Source organism: Acromyrmex echinatior, chromosome 2 (assembly GCF_024713525.1).
Source record: "Acromyrmex echinatior isolate Ae372 chromosome 2, ASM2471352v2, whole genome shotgun sequence".
Taxonomy (NCBI): Eukaryota; Metazoa; Arthropoda; class Insecta; order Hymenoptera; family Formicidae; genus Acromyrmex; species Acromyrmex echinatior.
This window is the reverse complement of record NC_141853.1, coordinates 13,712,747-13,727,599: the sequence shown is the minus strand read 5'-3', so window position 1 is coordinate 13,727,599 and position 14,853 is coordinate 13,712,747. Positions and strand designations below refer to the sequence as shown.

General features: G+C 36.0%; 2 protein-coding genes across 4 annotated transcripts in view; one reads left to right on the top strand and one right to left on the bottom strand.

Moving 5' to 3' along the window:
• Window positions 1-14,853, top strand: part of LOC105151827 (uncharacterized) — a 67,222-nt gene that overhangs the window by 31,189 nt on the left and 21,180 nt on the right. The gene's annotated exons all lie outside the window — the stretch shown is intronic.
• Window positions 1-14,853, bottom strand: part of scrt (scratch) — a 28,267-nt gene that overhangs the window by 5,059 nt on the left and 8,355 nt on the right. The window contains exon 3 of one of the 2 annotated variants that reach the window (XM_087402482.1): window positions 1-14,700. This exon is cut by the window's left edge and continues 5,059 nt beyond it. In XM_087402482.1, the coding sequence (XP_087258608.1) occupies window positions 14,058-14,700 (643 nt within the window). In that variant the 3' untranslated portion in view covers window positions 1-14,057. The remainder of the gene's footprint in view (window positions 14,701-14,853) is intronic. The other variant, XM_087402483.1, reaches the window with a different exon arrangement.

Below are 14,853 nucleotides of genomic sequence, written 5' to 3'. Positions count from 1 at the left end.
TGGAACCGGATGATAGGATCTTGTAATGCGAATTCACAATCAGATGGCGCGTCATCGCGAGGTAACTCAGTTACAAATATATTACAATTCTCTTTGATGTGTCCGCACGGATACAATCTCGATACTATCGATTTTGTCATTTATTTAGTCTATCGTTTGATGGTGCCGCGATCGATTTCAGTGTGAGTCGAGAGGAGTCATTCATTATTGATCGTAAATGCGTTACCTCGCACACAGAAGGATATAATTTTAACGACCGGCAAATACATCCGACATTCCATTTAATTATGCGCTTTTCGGATTCGGATAATAACACCGATAGCCGTTGCTTTAACATACACGCATGCAAGCACAGACGACGCACGCATACGAAGACACGCGTGTACAGTGTTAACAGACAAAGTGGACAGCACAGTAAACGACGACAGGTGTAGAAGACATTTCCACGACACGAAGTACGAAAAGTGATCATCTCACAATTTCCAAGGAACCGGCCTTATTAATCCATCTAACTACTACATTAACGCCCCGACAAGTCCCGGACACATTCTCGAAACCGAGTTCGATTTTCGGCTTTCGCTTAAGGCATCCCGAAAGTGCGGCGCGAGTGAACGCGCGCGTTCCTTTTTTTTATTTATCTATTTTTTTTTCCTCATTCAAACGTGTATGAAATCGATCGAGCGATCCGTGAGAGAGGGATCGGAAGCCACTTACATAGTCCGTTTGCGCGAATCGTTCTTGCTTTCGCTAGCTTTGTACTTAATATCACTATTATAGTCGCTTATTAAGATTTTATTGACTCAGTTTCATCCTTGAAAGGTTTTATTGACTCAGTTTCATCATTATTGACTCATTTTCACCCTTGAGCGATTTATTTTTCTCTTTCCCTCTCTCGATCTCAATTCCCTCGATTGCATTCATCACGTTTCTCGCATAACGCAAAAACAATGAAAAATTCGTGCGCTTCGTGATTACACGACAATTCCACAGCGCAGCGCAGCGCAGCGCATTTTTCGAATTACTTTGTCGTACAATTCATATCGGACTGTCAAATTCAAATTTTTGAAAATTTATACTTGCCTACTTTATAAATTGTGAATTAATCGTACTAGCGAAGCATATTCATCTAAGGTAATTTACGATTTACAAGATTTCGTAAATTTTCGTAAAATTTAAAAATTTATATCTTCCACTTATTTGTAAATATTAAATTCTAAAGCTGTTATATTGTTCCATTAGAGTCTGACTGATTTTTGTACGCAACGACTCGTATTTTCCAGCGATTCTTTTCTCTGTTTTTTTTCAACGCTGTCGAATTAATCGTGAATCACGAGATATTGAAAGTAATCCGAAATAGGGGAACATCGAAATTTCGCGCTTGAGTTGGCTTAAACATTTGTACATTTGCTTGGACATTACACGTAAAATTATGCTAGATTGAGTATTGCTTTGCCCTGATTCGAGCGCGATCGTTAACGATCACTTTACTAGATACGAGATGAAATTCCAAAATTTCTCAATCGCTCGCACGTTCTGAAGTATCAAAAGGGTGTTCTGCGTTTCTCATCGACATGATTCATCGAAAGGAATTCGAAAACAGCCGAGACATTATCAAACATTTATTATTATTGACACCCGCGGTCAACAAGTATAGTCGCGTATATCCTCGACGCGAGGAATATCGCCCCTATTCGACTAATTAATTTCTTCCGCATTGATTTCATTATTGCTTTCGGGTTAAGACGCGAATTGCTCGGTTTTCCATTGCTTACTAAGTTAGTAACTTCGCGCGGACTCGCGTGATAAATAAAAATTCCTCGATAAAAGTTTATTTGGTGTTCATTGGTGCGTTTGTGTTGGACACGTAGTGTACTTTGTGATAAAGTTGCGCAATTAAAATGATCAAACTGTTCGGTAATGGTAGGGAAGATATATTTTTTGACTGGTTTCTTTTTTTTTATCGAAGATAAAAAACTCCGAAAACTTCCGTAAATACTTTACGATTTCCGGCATTGAAACTTTAGCCGGCTTAAGCGTCCATTATCTACTTAAAGTTTCTCTCGGTACGAAGTGCTTGACTGGATTTTACGAACACACTTTGGACCTTAATCCATCGTAAAAAATGTTTCCGTTTTTATGTGTTTTATCGTAAGTTTTTTATCTTGTACGTTTTGACAGAAGCTCGTATAATATTTACGGATTAATTGTTTTCCATGTTCATGCAGCGCCTTTCCCAGCTTCTGAAACTTTTTCTTGTTTAATTTTCTTGATTAATCGATAAATTCATTAATTTCAACAACATTTTTCTAAATTTTTTTCCATGAAAAATTAAATTTAAAATGTTTTAAATATGGCAATGTTATATAGATTAACTTAGGATTTATTTGTTACGTGTATCGTTTATTAAGATGCTACGATCTTAACGTATCAACACAAAATCAACATGATATTATATGTAAACATATAACATGCAACATTGCTTATCGATATTTAATTAATATCGATGTAACAACGATGTTCCATCCAATCTTTATAGAAAATTACTGGCGTCTGAAATAGCTTCTGTTTCTCTTAATGTTGTATATCACGATATCTCTTTAAAGTCAATACGTTAATAATGCATAACGTCATCCACATTGCTATAAGAATTTTTGATACATTAATATACTGTGTCGTCTTAAGAAATAAAATTAAATATATATAGATAAGTAAAAGAGGAAAAAAGAGAAATTGATAAATTTTATCTAAACGAAAAATGTATTAATAAATTTCAATAAAAATCATATTTTTGTAACATATCAACAATCATTATTCATTTAATAATTACTTTTATTGGACAGTCTATAAAGTTGTTTACCAATAGTTTATCACTTTTACTAAACAAATAAAACAAATTTATTGTGGAATGATGTAAAAGTTTGAAATATGAAAAATTCTTCGAGAAATATTTTATGTTTCACATTTGCATGTTACTTGTAATATTGTGCAGAAAACTGAGATCGCATATATGATTAGGAATGAAACTCGGAAAGGCATCTACACGGACTAGAATTGATATTTGCGACATGTCTACCGACAAAATGAAGGAAGAACGTAGAACCGGAAGCCGGAAACGCATGTGTATCACACTTGTCGGAAATAATAAAAGAAAAAAATAAATTCGAGATCTTCACGCCGATATTTATCGAATATTGGCCCGACTGGGGACCCAGCTCTCGCCAGTATAATATTATTTATAATAGTTTACTTCATCTTGCTGCTTATATAATATGCTTTAAGTGCTGATTTCATTTAAATAGTCCTTTATACCGCTACTTCCTAGTACTCGTGACATCGTTGTGTATCGTCTATATCTATATTTTTATATTTTTATATACATATTTATTACGTGGCAGAAATAAAATGCGGGACGAAGCTAAAACCAATGCTAATCATGTAATGATATTAACGATATTTAACGATATTACTTTTACAGTCGAGTCGTCTTAATATATATGTATACATGTGTGTACGTGTGTACGTAATTGTGTTGTATATTCGAGTATATACGTGTGAGTGTCTGCATGTATACGTAAGTATTGTATATAATACTTACTATATATAATGCATCGGTAAACGCGCGTCTCCTCATTACAATCCGTACGAATCAAATGTCGCTCGTTTTATGTTCGATCTGGCAATCAATCGATTGGACGATTTTAATTCTATCGGCGCTGCGACTTTTCATTTTTCCGCCAGATGGCTCGCTCGCTTTCTCTCCGCGCGAAAATTAAGTCACTTTCCGATCTTTCTCCGCTCTCACAAATCGCGATCTGTCCGCAATACGTAAATTGCGCGAGTCGGAAATGCAGAATGGTGTCATAACGAGCGTATAAGCGCGAGGAAGTTTACGCAATCGTGACACGAATATTCCGTTCCGGCGAACAGTCATATAAGGTAACGAACCTCTGTAAAAATCCGCGTAATTTCTCCTTGTATATTGTACTTACAAGTGAAATACGTCGCCGGCGTTTTCTACTCTCCCGAAATATATATTATTAAGCTACGCGATATCCGTAAACTTTCGATACTTTATCGGGAATTATTTCTTACGATGACAAAAGCACATCTTCGCGCGTTGAAGATTAATTGTGGTAATGCTAAATAATAAAATATATAGGTCGGTTTTTCGATTCTCATCGACTCTTGAGCTTCCGGATCTGACTCGAAAAAGTAATAATTTAATCCACACACAGACACACATCAATACATAAACACATACACTCACACATATTCACAGGATATTCACAGGATATTCATCACGACTTTTTAACCACGCACTTCCAATAGCTTGACGAATATAAATCGTAAATTAAAGCTTTTCATTTTCTAAGATTTTAAGATCCTTAAGAATCAAAGGTGATCGATATCTCTTTTTTTTCACTCGATAGGAAAACCCGATTGGCTATAGTTGGCATATACTTAACTGCTAGAACTAGTGTTGAACACATGGATCTCTAAGTGTCATGCTGTCAAGCGCATTTTATTATCGACGAAAAAGAGTCTAGGATATCCGGGGATCTCCTGAAACTGGATATACAACGCGAATTCAATTTGCCTAGGGATGCTTACGATACTCCGATAGTATCATTTTATTACTGAACATTATTGGCATGCGTTGCATTTGAATTGGTATTAGTACCAAAAGATGTAGGACTTACATGAACTGTTGGATAATAATTCCTGAAAGCCGCAATATTGCAATATTAATTTTAATAATATTATAGGAATAATAATTGATAAAATATCATATTGGTGTAAGCATCCCTGTTATGGATTAAATTGGACCTCAAACGTTAACAACGTTTTCTTGCCACAGCAAAGTCAGATCCATTCATCCCTTTCAGTATTGTCAGGGTTCTGTTCGACTGTGTGCAATCCTGTGAAATGTCATCGTAAATGATAATCGTGTTATAACGACATTGATAGATGATAACGATGATATTGTGCAATGTAAATTATACGTAACGAGCATTAGCACCCAAATATGACACAGGTATTCCAACTAATTTAACGACAATTTCTGTGGACAACCGTGAAGTGATTAATACCGTTATCCTACAACTTTTTTACAGTACAGAACATAATTAACGATCTAAGATGTGATCAGTATAACGCGCGCTCGCTTTGCATTTCTCATCTATATTTAAAGTAAACTGGGAGTGATTTTGAATTATATACTATGAATCCGATAATCTCTAGGTCAAATCTGCTTATTTTAGTTATAATTTGGTCACTGTAACTAGAATATTTGTGCTCTGTGTTTGTATGAAATATTTGATTCCTCTTTTGAGGAACAAGACGATCACGTTCGTCGCTCTATAGAATTATCATTTTCGACAAAACGATATACGCTCAGCGTTCTGTAGTTTAAAAGTTGTTTCATCTCTGATAGACTCTCTTTTAGATAGATTCTCTTTTAGTTCGTAAATGATGGTGCTGTGATATATAAATAGTGAAATGGAATATTCACTTAATCATAGTTAAATGTCGATGCAACCGACTCTGAAATGTTCCATAACGATTTAATAACGATTTTCGTTTTCTCGTTTAGCAAGCTTAGACACCAACGGCTGCCCAATTAATCTCGTTTGGACTTTCGACCAATTTACGATGCTGTAAAAACTGGTCACGCTTAATCGCGATTGAGAGTAAAGAGAGTAGCATGTAATTTCGTACCGTTGTCTCATACGTTCTCTCCTTGAACTGTTCGGTTTCCCTTTTAAATTATTTTTTATACTCTTCCTCTCGCTTATGTCTAAGACAACTAACAAACGATTAAAAAATCATCAAGGCCCTGGTTGGAAGGATTACAAAAGTACGTCGCGCGTTTATCTCGTATATGCCTACACAGCGTATCTTATCTGAGAGGAGGATCATTTCGCTGCACCGTAAGAGATTCGAGAATCTGTGAAATTCGAGAGTATCGGCCAGATGCGAAAAGCTATGTTTTCGCCGTCTTGAAAATTTTCGCGCTCTTATCAAAAGCCCGAATAAATAATCAAGATAAGTCACGCGATGAACAAAAATTATCAATTTTCGTTTTTACCTTCGCTCGCACCCTCATGAAGTTCTTTTTCGTATCGAGTAGACTTTGTGCGACATGCGATGTTTATATAATTCTCACCATATTAATGTTAATATTAACACCAACATGGTTTGTATTGATAATCCCTGGAGTGCTATTCTGTACACGTCTACCGACAGTTGTCGGCGTTGTTTTTACTATACAAAATATCTGCGCAAGACACAACGACAACCGACAACTATCGTGGTAGACGCGTACAGAATACAACCCCCCTGGTATTTAGAATTATATAGACATCGCATTAAATACACACTGATTTTTTTTTTTAGAATGAAAGGTTGCTTCGATTTAAAGAAATTTTCTTTACTATACTGTTAAAGAAAAGATGTTCTTAATTTGTGAAAAAATTTCTTTGATCTAAACATTATTTTTTAAAATCAAATAAAATTTATTTAAAGAAATTATGTTCATGTATATCCAAGAAATGACATTCAAATCTTGATTTTATCATAAAAATTTGGAATCATAAAAATTTTATTTGATTTAACGTCAAATAAATTTTATTTGATTTAAAAAAATAATGTTTAAATCAAAGAAATTTGTTCACAAATCAAAGGAATTTTTTCTTTAATCGTATAGCAAAAAAAATTTCTTTAAAATGAAACCTTTTCTCTGGCTCTTTTCTCTGTGCGACCTGTGTTCCCGTGTACATTCGTACATCGCGTGTCTTCTGAAAATTACGCTCAATTAACGCAGATTGCACTCAGACACATATCGGCGCGTCGATCAGTGACGGTACAATTGCATTGATTGCGAGAGATTGAATTGATGCGCGTGCAAATATTTATTTTTATTTAAAAATCACGCATATCTCTTTCGATAGTTTGACATTACTACAGACAGATTATTGCAGGGGCCGATTATTATTATGGCATTTCTTTATATTCTTTCCTGAAACGTTAATTGAAATCCAATCTGCCCACGCATGCCATTCAATTGTTATTACGTTAACTATAATTTTATCAACGATTTCGATTGAACAAAAATTCTATTGAATAAATTTCATTTTTTCATCTCAGCGGAAATGCGCGTTTACAAGGGATGACAAATGAGGATTTCGCAGTGGTTTAAAAATGTACGTTCAAATAAATACGCGGCTCGCGAATTAAAACAAAATAACGGCGTGGACGGAAATCGCAATTAAATCAAAGATAAATTGAAATAAAACGACAGTCAGGCGTGCGGCGCGGCCGGATATTGCAATTAAATCAAAGGTAAATTGGAGCGAAATGATGGTCGACCTGCACCGGCTAAATTAAAGTTAAATCAAACGTAGATTAAAATAAAATGACACGGGCGCGAATTCGTCCAATGTGGATTAAAACAATGTTGGGTTTTATAGACGTCCGAATGGGGAAAGACTCGCTTTAATTTATATTACGATGAAATTAAATGGTGGTTCGATATCATTTGTAAAAAATACATATATATATATATTTGGTGGCGGCATATTCTGCCCTCGGATCTCGGAAAGCGCAACGTAATTAAACGTGGATCGAGTTCGATAAATCGCGCGTGGCAAAATAGCGCGGGAAAATATCCCAACGAATGCACCAGATAAATTGAGACGAGGGAAGCATACATATATATGGGAGAGCGTGGCCATTTTCACAGTGGCAAGTTTGCCAATTAGAGCGTACGACGACTCGACCGAAATTTCCCAGTCATTTGACCTTAAAACCACTGGAGGTGCAAGGACACTCGAGATAGGAGAGTAGAAGAACCAGTAGTTAAAAGAGGACGCTTATGAATGTATATGTGTGTGTGTGTGTGTGTGTGTGTTTTTGTGGGTGGTGTGTGTCATTCCGTGTGTACGCTTGCATGTAACATAGATGTGCGTGCGTAAAAGAATCTCCATCGACCGCGTCAGTCGCACGAAAGTATTACGCACGTCTGTAGTTTTGTTAGTAGAAGTTGTTTATATTGTACCACGAAGAGAGTACGTTTCGACGTTGATTCTGATCTCGACTTCTCGAGCACGCCATGAGAAGGCTTTCTTTAGAGAGCCAAGTTTTCAGATCGAAGCGGAAAGTACGAAAGAGGAGGATTTAAGTTTTTGATTGGATGAGGAAGGGCTGTCCATTCGTTTTTTATTCCTCGCTGCGCGATAAGGATATATCATAATTATTATAGATGACATTAGAGATTGCTTAATATATGATTAATGTGCTGCTAGCGCGTTATCATAACATAGTACGATATTAAAAATGTAATTTTAAATGGTCGTTACGTAACGTTACCTGCGTTATATCTACTTGTATCACTGTTTGCAATAGCGGCAAAAATTTTAAGCTCTCGCGCGCAACCATTAATCATTAATGAATATAAATTTATTTGAATATGAATGATAATTTTATAAGAGAGGCATAAGTAAGAAATTTATTTCATAAATTAATCTCATCCGAATGAGAACTCTAACATTGATAAGAATAATAATAATAATAATAATAACAACAATCGGCAAAATCTCAGGGTGAAATCGACTAAATTAAAGTCACATTCGAATGGAAATCGATTTTTTTCTTTTTAAAACCGATACGAAAGATAATCACACATCCGCGAGTATTAATAATGCGAGTATTAATAAATTTTTACGAAAAGAGCCCTTCCTTCGACCAATTGCATATATCGATATAGTACAGTATAGCAATATAGAAGCTAGTATCATTATAATCCCGCGATTAAAGAGTGTAAGAGTAAGATAGGGATTTTATTTTTTTTTTTACACAAGAGTATCGACTACGAAACGGATTTATTTTCCATTTCTATATCCTCGATAGAACTCCTATCGCTATAAGTATATTCGCCGCATTCGCTTCTCGTTATCAATAAATATACCATCAAATTTAATGTCGTTTATTTATATTCTGTTTCTCTTATGTTTTGTACACACTTCTTTGAGCACCTCTATATAACATCGATTTCACGATAACAGGGTTGAGCTTGAATCGAGATGATTCCCTCGATTCTAACTATCGGCGAGGCTCGAGAAATTCGCTATAGGAGTAGCCGCTCTGCTGGCATTTAAGGCAATGACATATCCGCGAAAGAAACGTGAGAAAAGTAAACGGGAGTATGACAATCGTTTTAAAACGTCAAATTGTATAAAAATTGAGAACACATAAAATAGGCGATAAAAAGATCGATGTTCCAATTAAATAAGGTGAGTAACCATTATTTTTGCAGCAAGGATAACATAAATATAAATAATAATGATGTCAAGCTGATAATTATATAGGATTCAAAGCAGAGTTCAGTAATTTTATGAAATCATTATCTTTAGCAGAGATCGTTATTGAGATTGATCACAGGAAAACTTTTTGCGTCCCTTCTCCTTACAATTAACTTTAAATTATGCAGTGCCCATTACATCGCATTGTCCTATTTGAAAAGGGAAGGATATATTTATAATTTTAATAAATCTTTCAATTGTCTTTCTATAAGATTTTGTTCTATAGTCGTAATCCCTATGTTTAAACGGGCTAAAAAAATAAATTACCGGGAACAAATTTTCCGCATGACTCTATTTTCATGTCGTCGAGTAACAATCTGCATTAAAAAAATTGACTAGGTAACCTTTTAACTGACGCAATTCCCACAACGAACCCTCGCCGTTCGCTAATTACTGACTATAGTCACCGACCGTTTTTCTCTAATCGGCGCTTTACAGCTGTTCAATTTCTACGCGCGTCTACAAATCGTGAGAAAACAAATGGATATGCTCCCTTTCGATCGTAGCTCCCTTTTAAAACTCCGGTTTGTTTTTTCATAATGGCATTTAAGTCGACAGACGAGCACAGTCTTTCTCTATACACTTGAATTATGAGTTGTGACTATATACAGGATGTCCCACAACCGACGGTAAAATCGAAAGCAATACGATTCTCTTTAAAAAAAAAAAAAATAAAGTCTGTGCAATTAAATATTGCGAATTATTTGAATGTATAATCGTTAAATACTGTATTTAAGTATTGCTTGAATGTAAATGCATAGGCTGCTCTTTATCGTTCATTATATACGGAAGAAATTCATTACATAGAATGAAGCTTCCAATGCGTGAGCATTCAAACGGCAGCCTTTTAATTGCCTAAACAGTACAATAAATAATTTGCAAAAATAGAACTCTCGTACAAAATTATTAATGTCGATTATTAATTCCTTTTTTATTGGTTCCTAATAATTAGCTGTCTTAAACAAATTAATTAATAAAATTTGTAAAAAGAAAACGGTATTGTGGAATAGATTAAAAATAAACGGATATATATAATGAGCAATTTCTGTAGAATAAAACAAGTTGGCAATCCTTTAACATTGTTCTGTTGTGTCCTATTTTCTTTTAATTTTTTTTAAGTATCGGAAATTGCTTTAGGCTTTACCTCTACTAGTGAGAACGTTCTGTTTACGTGTACGTATAATATATAAATGTATATTATGCATATATATTAGCACGATCCGGAAGTTTAAGTGTATCGACTAATAACTATACCCGCGAGACTACCTTAAATAAAATAGCTTGTCGCACGGAATGGCATTTTCTTTTTTTACGAATTAAAATGGAAATTGCACAAGTTTTAGTTTTTATACTCGTAACACATGAATATCAATCGTTGTATCGAATCGTTGTACTAGCATAATAATAATAATAATAATAATAATAATAATAATAATAAATACCAATACCAATAATAATAAATAATAAATATAATAATAATATTAATATTACAATGACAATAAAATAGGACGAAATTGTCAAGAAATTAATATACGTGATACATGAAAAATGTAAAAAACGAAATAGCTTCAAGATTGAAAATTTGAAAGAAGTACATAACTTCAATATCTTGACAATCCGTCAATAATAAATACAGGAACAAATAATTATGACACCATGACTATGAGATCGAGAAAGTAACAATATTTCTACTATACAAAGAAATAAACGTAGAACGAAGAATACGGTACAATAAGCGAATAAACGATGACGAACGAAACAGCCAAAGGAAATTAGGGAGATTTGAGAAACTTACGCAAGTTTTCAAGCGAGCGGTGCGTAATATTGCAGATTTTGTTTTCGTTGTATGCTACGCAAATAAATTAATATTGCTTAATCGTTTATTGTTCTATAGCCGTATATTTATATATGCTTATATATGCATTAATAGCAGCGTGGCGTATTTATTAGCAGCTAATGCTGCGCGAGATGGAATTTAAAAAAATTGAACAAAGCTCCACTGCGCGTCAAGCATTATCGATCTTAGACACGATTCGGTCCGAAGAACGAGCTACGCGAAAAATATTGTTCGTTCTGTTCTCCTTTTTGGCGGCGAGGTTTCTTTCTACTGTACATGCAAAATATGTTATCGTTTCTCGATAATACGATCATTGCAAAAAAAAAAAAAAATGATCGGACATGTTGCCCGCATGCTCATCGGCCGTAATAATTATTTTAGTGTAATTATTTTTTCCGCCGGGCGACGTGAAGCGTCATCCACACCCCACTGGTTGCATTTAGTACTCTCTCTCTCTTTCTCTCTCTTTCTCATTTAATGAAAAACGTGTAAAATTATTTAAGTTCGCGATTAAATGCATAGCAATACACTATCGATTTTATATTTCATTTTGAAATATAAAAAATCAATTAATTGTCATGGCTAAATGATTACCTTTTATTATTCCGGTTCCATAACACACGCTATGGCGCAACATAATACGCTGATTGAATTATGAATATAACAAATTTATTCTGATAACTAATTCAATATGTAGAAATGTAGACCAATATATTTGACGTATATTCATCACGCAAACATCATTAATAACTTTTTCATGAACATGATTAAATACTCAATGCACGATCTATGCAATTAGTAGAATATGCTGAATTGAATTTATTAGTTTTACTTCTATAAAATTATTAATTGATATCAATATATAGGAGCAATCTATATTATTACGGCAAATAGTATAGAGATTTTTTAATATAATAATATAATAATGTATTACAGTATATAAAATAACATAATTAGTATCCCGTCAAGTAAATTAAAAGGAATAATTTAAAAGTTACAAAAGCAAAGTACTATTTAAAAAAATCAATACCGATTTGACGTTTAAGATCCTCTATCCTTAACAAAAAAAAAAAAAAAACCATACCAGGGGGTGTGGATTGGGCGATCATTTTCCATCATGCCTAAGCATATCGTCGGTTTTTGCTCGAGACTTCGTTAAACTTCGATGTGTTCGCCTCTATATGTATAATTATATAATTCGTTGTGTCGAAACATTGCTTTGACCGTACGTGTCGTCATATTTTTTTTTTTTCTTATATTGCTTCTATAAAATATGTGTATAACAATGTTACGCATCTATTACTCGAATTTTGCTCTAAATACGTGGATGTACGTGTGAGTCTCTGTTTTATACGATACCATACGCATGCTTGCGTGTCCACGATCGCATCACCACATCAGTCGATTCGCGCGAGCGACTACCCCCGCGATACCTCGCGCATCATTTTTCACCATTGATTCAATATCACGACATAGCCGCTCGTTTCATGACTGAAAATGTGCGCGTGTTACCAGTTACACGTGGCGCGTAAATCGCATATTCGTGCGAAATACGCAGGTGTGCGTCGACGATTTAGCTTGTGAAAAATGAGGAAGGATAAAAGATTTCCCTCAAGGTTCAAGCCCATATCTTCTGTAAGAATACTCGTTCATTTGTCGAAGACATAACTTCGACTATGTACACTCGTTGGTTACCGCGCTTATCGATTAGCTATAGCTTTCATCGTTCTCTATCCCAATGGGCTCGAATGAAATATTACTCAATGAAATATTAAAATGAACGTGTACCGCGAATGACTGTTAACCTCCTTTTTACTCTTAAACAATTTCAGGCGCAAGTATCTTCAAACAGCCACATTGGCATTGTTATATCGAGTGTAATGCAATTGTTGAAATTATGTAGCCAATATTTGGAAATATTCGACCCGTCCCAAGCAATGTTATTCGAAGTGATCGTTACTTAAATTATTGATCAAATGCAACAGATGGGATAATCGGTTCCGTTCAGTTCTGTTATTCTTTTAAAATACCTATATATGTCGAATTAGCAATTATTCCTAGGAATTAGTTCTGTGCTTACAATTTCCTAACTGAAAATTAATTTTAATATCAATAATTGATTGCGAATCATCGATCACACCTGCGCGTTTCGATGTTACAGTGGTCGGTCTCGATCGCAATGAGAAGGATCGAGACCGGGCCGTGATCGAGATTCGACGAGCGCGGCTCGTGAATCTGAGATTCTGGATCCATCATTTCGGTCTGGCGAATTTTGGATCTCTTATTTTACTCCCCGTTTTAATTTAGGCAGCTAAATATTAATAAATAATGTCTTCGTAACGAGCTTCGCGGACTAGAATCGTACGCGCTAGTAAATATATATATACTATATATATATATATATAATAATATAATATTATATAATGTAATAGGTATATAATCGACTAGAGTGACTAGACTCTGCAGTGTGGACGTCATCGTTCGACGTGTTTTTTTCTTTTTTTACGACTTAACATTACTGGACGTTTTTATTAATGTTAGACATTATTAATAAACTCACGCTCTCCCTCTCTCTTGCTCCCTTTCTTTTCTTTTAATTCTCTATTCGTCTTTCCTTTTCACTCTTGTTTTCTTTCTTTCTCTCTTTCGCGCTTTCTCTCTCTCTCTCTCTCTCTCTCTCTCTCATTTCTGTCTCTACTGGCACTTTTCTACTTAAAATCTACGGGCAAACCTTATATCCTCTCCTCTGCTCTTCGTACCCTCGCGCCTCTTCGCGATCAAGCGGCGATTATAGGGCACCGCTAGCTCTCTCTCGAGCCTTCGATCATCGTGGCGTCGTTGTTCTCCTTCTCGAAGCGCTGCTACAAGCCTCGATTGGTGTTCTGTTGCTGCGTGGCGTTGTTACCGGCATGTTGTGGCTGCTGCTGCTGCTGCTGCATCTCCTCGTCGCGCAGGCACGCCGATTCTAGGTGTTTGTTCAAGTAGGACTTGAGGGCAAAGGTCTTGTGGCACCTCGAGCACTCGTAGTTCTTGTCAGCCGAGTGCGTCTGCATGTGCGCCCTTAGATTCGAGCGATCGGCGAACGCCTTGCCGCAGTGAGCGCATCCGTACGGTTTCTCGCCAGTATGGCTGCGCAAATGACCCTGCAGTAGCCAAGGTCGCGAGAACATTTTGCCGCAGACGCCGCAGCTGTGGGCGAGCTTGTGCGTGAGCACGTGCATCGCTAGGGCGGGCATACTTACGTACGCCTTGCCGCAGTGAATGCACTTTTTGGCCGATTGGGAATCGAGACTGCGATGCGTTTGCTTGTGCCGCGACAGGTTCGACGACGTGGCGTATTGCTTGCCGCACTCGGTGCACGTAAATTTCGGCCTGTCCGGTTGGGCGGCCTCTTTATCGGGCACGGCGGCGCCATTCCCGTTACCGCCGCGTCGTTTCGATCGGCCATCGGACACGAAGAAGGCCTCGTAGGTGTAAGCGACAGTCTTGCTGCTGCTGGTGCTGCTGTTGAAAGGCGGATTTAATTATCATGATTCACGGATGACAAGGATCCAGACGCAATGAAAGAAACGAGGAATAACAGATTTCGAATCTATGAGAACCATACGGTAGGTTGAAATCTATTATTTCTCGTTCCTTATTGTTTCTGAATTTTAT